The sequence below is a fragment of the Aegilops tauschii genome, chromosome 4 (assembly GCF_002575655.3).
Source record: "Aegilops tauschii subsp. strangulata cultivar AL8/78 chromosome 4, Aet v6.0, whole genome shotgun sequence".
Classification (NCBI taxonomy): Eukaryota; Viridiplantae; Streptophyta; class Magnoliopsida; order Poales; family Poaceae; genus Aegilops; species Aegilops tauschii.
Window position 1 is genome coordinate 480,982,004 of NC_053038.3, and position 15,621 is coordinate 480,997,624.

At 47.2% G+C, this 15,621-nt stretch overlaps 2 protein-coding genes across 2 annotated transcripts; both read right to left on the bottom strand.

The window, feature by feature from the left end:
- Nucleotides 1-10,801: 10,801 nt before the first annotated feature.
- LOC109770416 (uncharacterized) lies at nucleotides 10,802-11,465 on the bottom strand. Its single transcript, XM_020329116.4, has one exon. It carries the CDS (start codon nucleotides 11,335-11,337, stop codon nucleotides 10,966-10,968), a length of 372 nt encoding a protein of 123 aa, XP_020184705.1. The 5' UTR covers nucleotides 11,338-11,465; the 3' UTR covers nucleotides 10,802-10,965.
- Nucleotides 11,466-14,680: 3,215 nt separating this feature from the next.
- On the bottom strand, nucleotides 14,681-15,304 carry LOC109770417 (uncharacterized). Its single transcript, XM_020329117.4, has one exon. It carries the CDS (start codon nucleotides 15,182-15,184, stop codon nucleotides 14,825-14,827), a length of 360 nt encoding a protein of 119 aa, XP_020184706.1. The 5' UTR covers nucleotides 15,185-15,304; the 3' UTR covers nucleotides 14,681-14,824.
- Nucleotides 15,305-15,621: the final 317 nt, after the last annotated feature.

The window sequence follows — 15,621 nt, forward strand, 5'->3', positions numbered from 1 at the left end:
AATCATCAACCTTCCAGGTCATGGGAATAGCCGGAGGAGCGGAGAGGGATGAGCCGGGAGCTTCAACCCAACAAGCACCTTGATTTCTTAGGCGGCTCATGGTTACACCTTAAAACAATGCCTCACCTTTTGGACTCGGGGAGTCCTGTAATAGAGTAGGACAAACACTTAATTTTGTTGTGCCATCGTGCACGTGTAGAGTGCTTAACGCCGTTGAAGCTGCTCCTTTATATTCCTCCGGGGTATGTTCGATCATCTACTGTCCTTAAGTTAAAGAGCTGTATTTAATTGTCCTGCATAGAAAACAAATCACAAGTCTCTGGGCGGCTTACCGCACTGAGAGGCATATATTTTACATATAACCCGGAATATGAACCAAAGTCACCAAAGACCGGCTCTCAATTATATCCTCATGATAGCATACTTGCAAGCCTTCAAGTATACTTCCGGTTTATGTAACCCAAATAATGAGGTTGAGAACTCAACTCCGGTTCACCAGCATCGATAATGCTTATTGTGTGCTATCAACATTGTTAATCAAAGTTAAGCCGGCAGAGTAAGAACCGCCCTTGCACACTGTTGCAAACCAGAAGATCAAAACTTAGGGGCTTCTGATTCGAATACGACCAGAGAACCGTCCCAAAGGGGTTAAGCTAAGGTTCGAATGCGATCATATAGCCCCCAGTGGCTTTGGTGTTGCCGATCAAGAGGGTACCGACAGCTATGTTCTCTTTGGTTCGAATACGACCTATGTTTGAACAGGAAGCCCCCAAATGACCTTGAGAGTTGTTTAACGACGCTGATTCGAATACGATCCACGTCGGTTCCCAAAGGGGGTTGAGCTATGATTCAAATATGATCAAGAAAAACTCCCCAATGAGCTCGGCAATTTGCCTATCAAGTGGGTATCGACAGCTATGTTCTCTTTGGTTCGAATACGACCTATGTTTGAATAGGAAGCCCCCAGGTGATCATATTGTTAACGGCTAGATTCGAATACGATCGTAAGCCGGATCCACCTCCAAGTGACCATGTAATGTTGTAATGGAAATAACACATTTACCTTTGGAGGAGAAAAGGACAGAGGTCCTGCTTTATTATTTATCATAATATATACATGGCTATAGAAATATGTACATTATGAGAGCCGATGGCTCAAGTGTAATATGGCCGAAGCTGAGTTATGTTCCACGGCCGACGGGTCTCCTCCTTCGACTTACGTGAATCTTTGTGCTCCCGAACATCGATAAGGTAGTATGACCCGTTGTGCAAGTTCTTGCTGACCACAAAGGGCCCTTCCCAAGGCGGGGATAACTTGTGTGCATCTGTTTGATCTTGGATGAGCCGGAGCACCAGATCACCTTCCTGGAAGACTCTGGACTTAACCCGGCGGCTGTGATAGCGGCGCAGGTCTTGTTGGTAAATCGCCGAGCGAGCCGCTGCCACATGACGCTGTTCATCCAACAAGTCAAGAGCATCTTGGCGCGCCCGCTCATTATCCGCCTCAACATAAGCCGCCACTCGAGGCGAGTCATGACGAATGTCGCTTGGGAGGACCGCCTCCGCTCCATAAACCATGAAGAAAGGCGTGTAACCCGTAGACCTGTTAGGAGTAGTATTGATGCTCCATAACACGGAGGGTAACTCCTCCACCCAACAACCCGGCGTCCGTTGCAAAGGGACCAAAAGCCGGGGCTTGATGCCCTTCAAGATTTCCTGATTAGCTCTCTCAGCTTGACCATTGGACTAAGGGTGAGCCACTGATGAAACATCAAGCCGGATATGCTCTCGTTGACAAAACTCCTCCATGGCGCCCTTAGACAGATTGGTACCATTGTCAGTTATAATGTTGTGAGGAAAACCAAAGCAAAATATCACCCTTTTCATGAACTGAACCGTTGTGGCCGCGTCACACTTGCTAACTGGCTCTGCCTCAACCCACTTTGTGAACTTGTCAACCGCCACCAAGAGGTGGGTCTTCTTATCCTTGGACCTTTTAAAAGTCCCAACCATATCAAGCCCCCAGACCGCAAATGGCCAAGTAATTAGAATCATCCTCAATTCTTGAGCCGGCACATGAGCCCGTCGCGAGAACCTCTGGCAACCGTCACATTTACTGACCAAATCCTCTACATCAGCATGAGCCGTCAGCCAATAGAAACCATGACAAAAAGCCTTGGCCACAAGGGATTTTGAGCCGGCATGATGGCCACAATCCCCCTCATGAATTTCACGTAAAATCTCTTGACCTTCCTCAAGGGAAACACAACGCTGGAAAGTTCCAGTGACACTGCGATGATGCAGCTCGCCATTGATAATTATCATTGACTTAGACCGCCGGGTTATTTGTCTGGCCAAAGTTTCATCCTCAGGCAATTCTCCCTGGGTCATGTAAGCCAAGTATGGTACTGTCCAGTCTGGGGTAATGTGGAGAGCCGCCACCAACTGTGCCTCCGGGTCAGGGACAGCCAAGTCTTCCTCTGTAGGCAACTTAACAGAAGGGTTATGCAAAATGTCCAAGAAAGTATTAGGCGGCACCGGCTTTCGCTGAGAGCCCAGCCGGCTTAATGCATCAGCCGCCTCGTTCTTCCTGCGATCGATGTGCTCTACTTGGTAACCCTGAAAGTGTCCAGCAATGGCATCAACTTCGCGGCGATAAGCCGCCATGAGAGGGTCCTTGGAATCCCACTTGCCTGACACTTGTTGAGCCACTAAATCTGAATCGCCAAAGCACCTTACCCGGCTCAAGCTCATCTCCTTAGCCATCCAAAGACCATGGAGCAAGGCCTCGTACTCAGCCGCATTGTTAGTACAGGGAAACATCAACCGTAGCACATAGCAAAACTTGTCACCTCGAGGGGAAGTTAATACAACTCCAGCCCCCGAGCCCTCCAATTGCCTAGACCCATCGAAGTGAATAGTCCAGTATGTATTATCTGGTTTCTCTTCAGGCACCTGCAGCTCTGTCCAATCGTTGATGAAATCCATCAATGCTTGAGATTTGATAGCAGTGCGTGGCACGTATTTCAGACCATGAGGCCCAAGCTCTATAGCCCACTTAGCCACTCTTCCTGTGGCTTCTCTGTTTTGGATGATATCTCCTAGGGGAGCAGAACTAACCACAGTGATAGGGTGACCCTGGAAATAATGCTTAAGCTTCCGGCTTGCCATGAATACCCCGTAAACAAGCTTCTGCCAATGTGGATACCGTTGTTTGGACTCAATGAGCACTTCACTGACGTAGTAAACCGGCCGCTGAACCGGATACTCCTTACCCTCTTCCTTGCGCTCCACCACCACAGCCACACTGACGGCTCGTGTGTTAGCGGCTACATACAGCAATAAGGGCTCCTTGTCAACAGGAGCAGCAAGAACTGGGGGCTCAGCCAGCTGTCTCTTCAAATCCTCAAAAGCAGCATTAGCAGCATCATTCCAGACAGAGTCATCTGTTTTCTTCATCAACTGGTACAGTGGCATGGCCTTTTCACCCAAACGGCTGATAAATTGGCTCAAAGCAGCGATGCGGCCCGCCAGACGCTGGACGTCGTTTATGCACGCCGGCTTAGCCAGAGAGGTGATTGCCTTGATCTTTTCCGGGTTAGCTTCAATGCCTCTGTGAGAAACCAGGAAACCCAAGAGCTTGCCTGCGGGAACACCAAAAACACACTTGGCCGGGTTAAGCATCATCTTGTAAACCCGGAGATTATCAAAGGTTTCTCTAAGATCATCTACCAGGGTCTCCTTCTCCCTGGACTTAACCACGATATCATCCACATAGGCATGAACATTGCGCCCAATCTGGTTATGAAGACAATTCTGCACACAACGCTGATAAGTCGCCTGTGCACTCTTGAGTCCAAAAGGCATAGACACATAACAGAAGGCTCCAAAGGGAGTGATGAACGCCGTCTTCTCCTGGTCCTTAACTGCCATTTTAATCTGATGGTATCCAGAATAAGCATCCAAAAAACTTAAGCGCTCACAACCCGCCGTAGCATCAATGGTTTGATCAATACGGGGGAGAGCAAAAGGATCAGCCGGACAAGCCTTGTTTAAGTCCGTGTAGTCCACACACATCCGCCAGGTGCCATTCTTCTTGAGCACGAGTATCGGGTTAGCTAACCATTCTGGATGAAAAACTTCAACAATAAACCCGGCCGCCAAGAGCCGGGCCACCTCCTCACCAATGGCTTTCCGCCTCTCCTCATTAAACCGCCGAAGGAATTTCCTGACCGGCTTAAATTTCGGATCAATATTGAGAGTGTGCTCAGCGAGTTCTCTAGGTACACCTGGCATGTCAGAAGGTTTCCATGCAAAAATGTCCCTGTTCTCACGGATGAACTCGATGAGCGTGCATTCCTATTTCAGATCCAGATTGGCACTGATGCTGAACTGCTGAGATGAGTCACCTGGAACAAAGTCAATAAGTTTAGTCTCATCATCTGACTTAAATTTCATTGCCGGCTCATGCTCCGTTGTCGGCTTTTTCAGAGACGTCGTATCTGCCGGGTCAACATTGTCCTTGTAAAACTTCAACTCCTCTGCCGCACAAACAGATTCAGCGTAAGCCGCGTCACCTTCCTCACATTCCAAGGCTATCTTTCGGCTGCCATGAACCGTAATGGTCCCATTGTGACCCGGCATCTTGAGCTGCAAATACACGTAACACGGCCGTGCCATGAACTTGGCGTAAGCCGGCCGCCCAAATAAAGCATGATACAGACTTCTTATCTTAACCACCTCAAAGGTTAATTTTTTCGCCATGTAGTTGTACTCATCTCCAAAAGCCACTTCCAGCTCGATCTTACCAACCGGATATGCCGACTTACCAGGCACCACACCATGGAAAACAGTATTGGACTGGCTGAGGTTCTTATCAATCAACCCCATACGACGGAAGGTCTCATAATAGAGGATGTTGACGCTGCTGCCTCCGTCCATGAGCACTTTAGTGAATTTATATCCCCCCACCTGAGGAGCCACCACCAGGGCCAGGTGACCCGGATTATCAACCCGGGGAGAGTGATCTTCCCTACTCCACACAATAGGCTGCTCAGACCATCTTAAATAGCGTGGAACCGCCGGCTCAACAGCATTCACAGCCCTTTTATGAAGCTTCTGATCTCGCTTGCACAGACTGGTGGTAAACACATGATACTGTCCACCATTGAGCTGCTTTGGATTGGTCTGGTATCCCCCTGCTGCTGCTGATGACCCTGGCCGGACTGCTGATTAAAGCCCCCTTGGACATTCTGAGAATTGGAATTTGAGCCGCCGCCCGGGCCATGAAAGCCGCCGGCGCCTGAGCCGCCGCCCGGGCCATTATTGCCATTGAAAGCGTTGGAATTCTTAAAGGCCTTCATGATTGCGCAGTCCTTCCATAGATGAGTGGCCGGCTTTTCCCTAGAGCCATGCCTCGGGCAGGGCTCATTTAACAACTGCTCAAGCGTCGGGCCTGACCCGCCGGCTCGGGGAGGTGGTCTCCCCATGCGCCGGTGGTTGTTACCCTGCGAATTGGTGTTGGCCACAAATTCCATACTGCCATCAGCCTTACGCTTGTTACCTCCTTGGTTCGCCGGGTTATGCTGGGGGCCATTGCCATTCCGTTTTCCCTTCCCTGTCCTTTCATCATCCGACGCGGGATCCTTGGTACTATCAGAGTCGGCGTACTTGACCAGAGCTGCCATCAGCGTACCCATATCATTGCAATCGCGCTTGAGCCGCCCGAGCTTCATCTTCAGGGGCGCAAAACGACAATTCTGCTCTAACATTAAGACTGCAGAGCCGGCATCCATCTTACCAGATGAATGTATTATCTCTTTGACCCGGCGAACCCAATGGGTCGTAGACTCACCCTTCTGCTGCTTGCAATTAGTCAAATCCACAATTGACATAGATTGTCTACATGTATCTTTGAAGTTTTGGATGAACCGGGCTTTTAGTTCAGCCCAAGACCCGATAGAGTTCGGTGGCAGTCCTTTCAACCAAGTGCGGGCAGTCCCATCTAACATCATGGTGAAGTACTTGGCCATTGCCGTTTTGCTGACCTCCAGCAACTCCATAGCCATCTCGTAACTATGCATCACCATGATCTTGCGTGTGCGTAGGATTTTTTTGAAATTACTACGTTCCCCAACAGTACATACATACAAAAGTAAGTTAGTTTAAACACTTGTCTGTCTATTTGATTATAGTGAAATTAGAACATGTTTCCAGTCAATTATGAGTTATTTATACATGAGAATTTGCAATTGTCCATTTAAATCTGCAATGTGAGAATGTTTATAAATTTAGAATTTGTTACAATGAGCATTATCTATAAAGACTGGTACTCTAAAACCTGATGAAATTTTCACAAACTTGAGAAGTTTAACAGAGTTGTCTATGCTGTTTGTTAAAACAGGGATTGCTCTTTGGTATGAGATTGTTACAAACTTCTCAAATTGGTGCTAGTTCTTCCTGTTGCAACACGTATTGAGATGATCAATGGACTATATAAAAAGCAAGCTAAGAAGCAGGATGGGGCAAAAATACTTGAATGATTGCTTGGTCACATTCATTGAGAGGGAATTCTTCTTGCAAGTTAAGGATGAGGATATCATCACTCATTTTCAAAGCATCAAGGATCGCAAAGTTTTCCTGTAATTTGTAAGGTTTCTTGTCATTTCCTATTTTCTATCATGTATATATCTTAGATTTTGCCACAATATGTTAAAAAAAATTACTTCTATATGGTGAACTTTACCAAGTTATGATCAATTTTTATGAATATAATATACTACGCAATATGGCTTCCAATTTTTTTTTAAAATTGAATACATAGTCTTCAATTCCTGGGCCCGCCCCTGCTTGGGGGGCGTAGATTTCACTAGAGGTTTCTTTCTAGAAAATAGCATACGGTGGGTAAACAAATTACTGTTGGGCAATTGAAAGAAGAGCAAATAATTATGATGATATCCAAGGCAATGATCATATATATAGGCATCACATCCAAGATTAGTGGACCGACTCCTTCCTGCATCTACTACTATTACTCGACACATCGACCACTATCCAGCATGCGACTAGTGTATTAAGTTCATGGAAAAATGGAGTAATGATATAAGAACGATGACATGACATAGACAAGATATATTTATGTAGGAATAGACCCCATCTTTTTATCCTTAATGGCAACGATACATGCGTATCATGTCTCCTTCTGTCACTGAGATTAAGCACCAAACCAAACCAAAATTTTGGAGAAGAAATACGAGGTTATAACAATCATGTATAAAAGAGTTCAGCAAAGAATCAAATAATATTCATGGATAGATTTCATCATAAACTCACAATTCATCAGATCCCAACAAACACACTGCAAAAAGTCATTACATCAAATAAATCTCCAAGAACATCGAGGAGAACATGGTATTGAGGATCAAAAAGAAAGAAGAAGCCATCTAGCTACTACCTACGGACCCGTAGGTCGGTGGTAAACTACTCACGCATCATCGGAGGGGCAAGGGTGATGATGAAGAACCCCTCTGTGATCATTGACCCCTCCGGCAGAGTGCCGGAAAAGGCATCTAGATTGGATCTCGTGGTTCAGGAACTTGTGGCGGCTGGAATTGTGTTTCGTCGACTCCCCTAGGGTTTTTGGGATTTTAGAGTATTTATAGAGGTGGATGTCGGTGGAGAAGCTTCCTGTGGGCTCCACTACCCACCAGGGCGTGCCTGGGCCTTCTGGCGGGCCCTGGTGTCTAGTGGGCCCCACGGGCCTCCCCCCGTGCACTTCTTTGGCTCCATGGGTGTCTTCTGTCCAGAAAAAAAATCTCCAAAAAGTTTCGTGGCATTTGGACTTCGTTTGGTATTGATATTCTGCAAAGTAAAAAACAAGCAGAAAACAGCAACTGGCACTAGGCACTATGTTAGTAGGTAGTCCCAAAAAATGATATAAAGTTGCTTGTAAATGAATATATAACATCCAAGATTGATACTATAACATCATGGAACAATCAAATATTATAGATACGTTGGAGACGTATCAGTCAACTATATTGATTTTTCTTCCCAACGCAAGCTACTACTAGTGGACCTCATCAAAAAATAGAAAATAGAAACTTTAATACATATGCATCTATACTCTTCACTCCAACTTTTTCAGCTTTTTACATCAGACCAGATTTTTCTCCCCGAGCACTTGCCTCTTGCAGAGGATCACGCTTCACTATCTGAACCAGTTTTTCTAACATCCGATCCTACATGGCACACAGGGGCATCACCCTGAGGCTATGCATTGGCCATGCCCTAACTAGTACATGACGCCCCTGCCGGGTAGGTTGCTACAAGATGTCTGTCCCTGTAGCGTATGGAGTTGGTAGTGCCTCTCCGGCCCTTGGGGATGACCACAAGGGGTAGATGTACCTCGTCGAGATGCGACATCAGAAGACGGATGCGTCTCGTCCCATATGGCGACCGGCACCGGTCATTGTAGCGTACTGGTGCGCATTGACGCCTCTGACATGTAGATTCTTCGGTTCCTTTGTGGAGAAAGAAAAAGGTGTCGCGCGGGTTGGTGCGTCCCGGATGGTGCTCCAGGAACCGCTTGCCGGGGGCCAGAGCCCTGCCAAGCAGGATGGTTGATACGTCTTCAACGTATCTATAATTTTTGATTGTTCCATGCTATTATATTATCTGTTTTGAATGTTTTATATGCATTAATATGTTATTCTATATTATTTTTGGGACTAACTTATTGACCCTAGAGCCCAGTGACAGTTTCTGTTTTTTCCTTGTTTTTGAGTTTTACAGAAAAGGAATATCAAACAGAGTCCAAACGGAATAAAACTTTCGCGATGATTTTTCTTGAACCAAAAGACACCCGTAGGAATTGGAGATGAAGTCAGAGGAGTCCCGAGGCGGCGACAAGCCTCAGGGGCGCGCCCTAGGGGGGTATTCTTTCTCTCTTGATGCCCTGCTCCTCACCCGTAGTCTAGCAAGAAAAATCTAGCCTTAGAGCATCTTCTTCTCCTACTTCCATGGCGCCACGGAAGGCCCCGACGGTTGCAAAGAAGGGGAAAGGCAATAATAAGGTGGCGTCCTTAGAGCCTCCTCGGGCTCTGCATTCGTATTTGTTGGCCGACGACAAGGATCTGGACCAGAACGAGGACCCGATTTTCGTTGCCTTCCTCGCCGCCGGGAATGTTTTGGTAAATGTTTTGCCAGCTTTTACCCCATTTACCAAAATTTACTCAACAAAAAAAGAGATGAAATGCGATACAAAATATGATATGCATTGAACATGCAAAATGTACAAAACCATTTAGTTGAATCTTAACTACTGGATGTGCAGTTAATTAGCAGGACGGTACAAGAAACATGAGTTTTTCTTGCGAATTATCTCAACGAGTATTGAAAACTAGGTCATTTTACTTATCTATCAAAGCAAGCATAACACATCGCTCTTACGTGACTTGTTCTTCTTGCAGGAACCCCACACATGTGCCATCTTATATTGATGAGCAACACATTTGTGGCAGCTTTTGTCGCATGATAATGAGTAGGGAAGAGAGCAACAAGTTTATTCTTGGGTCTGGGAAATGACACAAGATTTGTCAAGTGACTTCGCATGACAAAGCGTTCCCTGAGGCATTGTTTGTACCATTTTTCTCATAATTTAACATTTCACATAGGTTAGATTCTGTTGTAGAAATACAAGAAGCCCCCCCCCCCCCCCCCCCTTTTTTTTATGGAGACAGGAATTTGCTAATTCTATGCGAAACTAGAAGATCATTTTGATATTTTAGAGCATGTTTGAGGTTTTAGTGTGACTGTTGTCACTTTGGGCGGCTTTTTGCTAAAAGATGAGGGGGCAACTAAGATGTTGAAGAAGCAATGAATACATAGCGTAGATTGCACACAACTAAAATTTTGTAACACGGTATTTCCTTCTGATAAGCGGGACAATCATCGTTACAAAAAGTAAGTGGCGGTGGCTCAGTAGAAATAATGTCTACCACGTCCTATCCCCATCCCCGGTGGTGCGAATAGCGTCGTTGGATGATATGTGGAGGTGTATCTCCATCGGATTTCGTGGGATTCGGTCGGTGCTGGTTTTCGGTGGATTTATTTAGATCTAGTTCGTCTTCTTTCGCGTGGTTACAGATTTGATCTTCTCGATGTACAACTCTCTTCATCGGCGATGGTTCCTATTCTGGTGCACTGGTCCATTAAGGCCTTAGCACGATCACTTCTCGATTGTCTACTACAACAAGGTTTTCCGGCTCCAATGAGGGAGGCGCAATGATGGTGGCACACGTTCGGCTAGCTCCAGTGTCGATAGTCGTCGCTAGGTGGTAATTTTTATTATTTTTAGGGTTCTCTATACTGCCATGATTGATGAATAGATTGAAAATTTATCTCGCAAAAAAAAAGTTAGTGGCACGAATGACAAACCGAGGTTTTTTCACCTCTCATTCTGTAGTTCACGCTCTTCGGCATTTCTTTTATCGTCCTACGTGGAGTACCATCTTGCGGTTCTCTGACACACACACACATACACACACAAAACTGTTCACAGGATAGGCAAATTTGAGTTTTGAATCATCTAAAAACGGTCAGTTTACTCTGTTCTACTATAGTCGTTGATGCTGGTTTTCCCACTCCAACTAGTACAAGTCAGAGAACTACCCTGAAGAACATGCTAAGATGCCGTTTGAACAACATGCTAGAGCAGAGTAGCTTGTAAGAATTATACTGAAACTGAATTTGTAGCCCGGCTGAGAAGGGAAATACACATCCACCAGAGGAGGATATAAAGTAACAAATGAAAGAATTTTATATTCATAATAATCTCGTATCAAGATTACATCGCAATGTCGTGTGTAATCTTTCCTCCGTCTATAACGAAGAAATCTCAGAAAGAATGAAATTGTATAGACAACAGCGAACAGAGTCCCCCCGCTAAAAAAATCGTCGATCCATCTAGAACACGATGGCGGCGGCGACCGCTCCGACGACTGCGACGAAGCTGGCGGCCGATGAGTAAACGGCGGAGCTCGCGGGGGTGCCGGTGGGGGTGCCGGTGGGGGCGCCGATGGGTGCGCCGGTGGGTGTGGCAGAGACCGCGGACGGCGTCATCGCGGAGGGAGCGTCGGTGGTCGGGGCAGGGGGAGATGCCATCGGGGACGGCGACGCGGCGGTTGGAGGGGTGGCGACCGGCGCGGGGGCGGTGGCCGGGGACCTCGCCGGTGGCGCCGGAAGCGGGGCCATCCGGGGCGCCGGCATGGGGCCCTGCGCGGCGGCGCCGACGGCGAGGAGGGCGAGGATGGCGGCGACGACGGCGAAGCGAGCCATCCGGTTCTTGTCGACGGTGAAAGCCTTGCCCGAGACTTGGAGAGGAGAGGGGATGATGGCAAGCGAATGCTTTGGATCTGCGTGCAGTAGTGCTTGAGGCTTGTGAGCTGCGAGTTGTGAATTGGGGTGGAGGGAGGAGGCGCGGTTTTATAGCGGGAAGGGGATTTTTCTAAATGTCGGTTGAGGTGGGCAACAGCTGTAACGTTCGGGTCTCAGGCTGCCGCGGGCCCGTGTATCACTGTCGCCAACGGCATCGATGCGGGAGACCAGTCTGTCAGCGAGACAGGTGGGGTGTCTTCGCGTGGCGGCGCCGCAAAGGGTTTGATTCCTTCTCGCAGCGGCACCGCGTCCTGGGATTACGGGGGCTAATCAGTTAATCACTAATCACGAGGTCGTCTAACGACTAGTTTCGACGAACGTGGTGGATCCTGAACGCGTCAGGATTCCATCCAGCTACTTTTTTCTACGGAGACTTTGCGTTACCTGCTGCATTACGCGTGTTTTATAGTGGCAAGTCACAAGTGGTGTAGAATTTTGACTTGATATGAGTAAGCCAACTAACAAATCAAGGGGTAAGCACGCAATGCACGACTCGTTAGCGCTAAACCTAAATAGGTTTACCATTTATGTTAACCGACTATAGTTGGCGTAGTGGTTCCAAGATGGGAAAACGGCATTTATTTTGTTTTATTCTCGCGAAAAAAGTTCCTATCTATTAATCAACTGTCAAGATCAAGATAGGAAAACATCATTAACTATCAAATTTCTCCATCTAAACAAATCACTCAAGTAGTCAAGTGGGTATGGACCAAACGCTCGTCTTTCTTCTCAATCCACCTCTCGTTTCTGGCACAGGGTCCCTTCGGTGATGATTATGTGTGGATTGTTAGTTTTGCTTGTAGCCTTTGTTTCCTGTTTCGATTTTGTTTCCCTTTTTCATACCCAGTCAGGGGCGGATCCAGAATAAAAATGTTCCGGTGTCCACATGCACATCATATATATAGGAATGGACACCAAGCAATAATATATATATATATATACAACACAAATTTTATGGCAACGAGATTTCTTACCAAAATTATATGGAGCTGGAGGATCATCCGGTTCATGTGATGGGCTGGCTATATCATCTTGTGCCGAGGTCTTCATATTTTTAAGAAACCTTTCCATAAATTCTCCCGTGATTAATTATTATTGTATTAGCAAAAATGTACGACTTACATTATTTGTGTTTGCATATGCAAAGAAACAATAAACAAAACATATTGATTGAATGATACGATTAGGCACTTAAACTTACTCCACATTGTGCTTCACTGCTGTCACAGAAATAATCCTCCCCTAATTAGATATGAATAGCAGCAAATTGTTCCCAATTGTAATAGCTTCAAATTTTAAGACCCTAGCCATACAATTAGAAAAATTGAAATTCCTACACACAGTTGACTAGTTGAGATTTCAGATTTGAGAGAGATCGACATTTATCAAGTGCTGAGATGAGAGTTGAGACGTGCCTCAAATTTCCAACAATCCCTGAGTGTGGCGAGGGTAGAGATGACCGGCTAGCGATGCTTGAACAATGGCGACTGGGCGGACCGGCGGCTGGCCGAGCGACGGAGAAGGGCCGAGAGCGGCGGCGCTGTGAGGGTTGAGGCGCCGAGCGGACGAGCAACCGAACAGGCGCACGAACAGGCGCACGTACAGGTATACAGCCGTATTGGGGATCGATAGCTTTTTTTTTTGGCAACATGCGCACGTACTGACGTACAGGACCAGGGATCGATTAATCTATAGCTGGGCTGGCGGGTGTCCAGGTCCAAAAATTACCGGTGTCCAGCCCAAAAACTTGGACTATGTACTATAAGCTAAGCACGTATTTTACCCGGTGCCAGTGACACCGGGTGAGATAACGTAGCTCCGCCCCTGTAACCTAGTATTTGGACCTTGCAGCGAATCGATCTTTGTGATTTCATATAAGTAGAACCAGGAGGGGGGACCTTCGTGATGTTCTAAAAAATCTACGTTACATTCGGTCGTTTCGGACCATCATATCAAGCTCAATTCACCTAACTCACTCGTTCTTCTCTCCAATTTTCTCTCATGCGTGCAACGAAGCCTCATTTCATTAACCTTCTTTATGTGGCCCTTCATTATAATAAGAGAAGTTTTGGTGATCTTGAAGACTCCACTTCCACGGTTCCACCTGAATACATGTACCATCTGTTATTATCAAGGGCACTTAGCGAGGTGCCATATATGTATGTAGTCTATATTTTCTCACTTCTGTGTGAGTGGCGATCGACATCTTACACAATGGTAACAGATCTGTCTTTATGGACAATGAGCAAAATTGACGAGGAAGCTTGCCCATCCAGATAATTATGGCACTTCGCGAGAAGGTAATCAATCTGGACAATGGAACCAACCCCGACAAGTCAATGTGGTAGTTTTTTCCAAAAAAAAAAAAAAAGAGTCAGTATGGTAGTTGGCGAGGCAATTGACCTGAATGACAAGCATGAACACATGGAACCATGCACATTGTTGGGGTTGTCATCTTCTAGTCGGGTGTGCCAGGCTAATGGGTTGGTGGCATCGAACGACATTTGCCACCAGTTCCTTTTTCCACAAAATGGCATGAACACTATCTTTAAGTAAGAGACTGCGAGCATATTAACATGGTATGCCCTTTTCAGTACGGAGCAAAGTTCTGGAAAAAACCTTTTTTTTCGACGGGCAATCAAAGGACATTCTAGGTACTCTACCATTTTCCGTTATCATTGCATTGAATGACCAACCCTAAGTTTGCAACGCAAAAGGCATGTTTTGGCCTTTCACGAACATCAACTTCATACTGCATACCCGCACCAGACCGGGATGAAAAACCCAAAACCTAGCATGAGTGGTTGGATCTGGAGACGATGACACTTGTGCATGTTATCAACGATTCCGGTTGAAGTTTTGTTGCCCGTGGTTGCCAACGATGGTGGTCAATGTGGATATTCTATTGCCTGGAGTTGCCAACGATGATGGTTGGAGATTTTGCTACTGAATGATGTTAATTGCTTTGATACGATTTCAAGGGTCATGTGACTTTTTTAGTATATACTTTCAGTAGTGACCAAAACGCACTTATATTTTTTTTACGAAGGGGGTAGTTTGGTTGTGCTCAGTGTCTAATGTAGCTCTTCTTCGAATTGTGTTAATCTGGAGCCTTGGTGCATTTTGATTTTAGTATACTGATTTGTAACAAAAGAGTATTTTATAAAGAAATCAATTATTTAATTTTAGAACACTGATTGGAGATGTAACGTAAGAGAATGAGCCAAATTAATGTCTGGTAAGGTAACGAATAAACGAATTTGTATTCATAATAATCTCATGCATCCGTAACAAGATTACATCGCATGGTCCAGCAAAGAATCATGGAAATAATCTCTCCAGTATAAACACGCGAAAACAGAGCACCGAGAGCAGAGTCTCGCTCCGTCTAGAACACGATGGCGGCGGCGACCGCGCCGGCGACGGCGAGGAAGCTGACGGAGGAGGTGTACACGGCGGAGCTGGCGGGGGTGCCACTGGGTGCGCCGGCAGGTGCGCCCTCGGGTGTGGCGGAGACCGCGGACGGGGTCATCGCGGAGGGAGCGTCGGTCGGGGCGTCGGTGGGAGGCGCCGGGGGAGAGGCCATCGGGGACGGCGACGCGGCGGTGGGCGGCGTGGCGACCGGCGCAGGGGCGGTGGCCGGGGACCTCGCAGGCGGTGCGGGGAGAGGCGCCGCACCGGGGGCCTGCGCGGCGGCGGTGACGGCCAGGAGCGCCACGATGGCGGCGACGACGGCGAAGCGGGCCATCAGGTTGGCGCAGGCGGTGATCGGTGGAAGACTTTGGCTAGGATTGCAGAGCAGGAGGTAATGTTTTAGGCTCTGCGTAGAAGATGTGTGAGGAAGCTGCGAGTTGTGTGTGCTGGTAGCGAGGGGATTGGCAGCTACTTATAGCAGGAGGGACGCGTATTCTGCCCGTTAACCACGGCTGTCTCGGGCTGTAACGTTCGAATCTCGCGAGATCCCGCGCGGCATCAACGCGGACGCTGTCAATGGACTGTACAGCAACGACGCGTGAGACCAGACTGTCGCCGTGCTGCCATTTTCATGCCCGCCACCTCTCTTCCCGGAGAGGCGCCGCGCCAGCCAAGTTGACCCTTGGCACCGTGTCGCGGCGAGACAGGGTAACGACTAGTTCGACCCATCTACTCCTTCGCTCTGCGATCACTCAAAACGACCTCAGCTCA

Bases quoted from the DNA above. Each gene is read 5' to 3' on its own strand.
- LOC109770416 (XM_020329116.4), bottom strand. From the start codon at position 11,337: ATGGCTCGCTTCGCCGTCGTCGCCGCCATCCTCGCCCTCCTCGCCGTC.
- LOC109770417 (XM_020329117.4), bottom strand. From the start codon at position 15,184: ATGGCCCGCTTCGCCGTCGTCGCCGCCATCGTGGCGCTCCTGGCCGTC.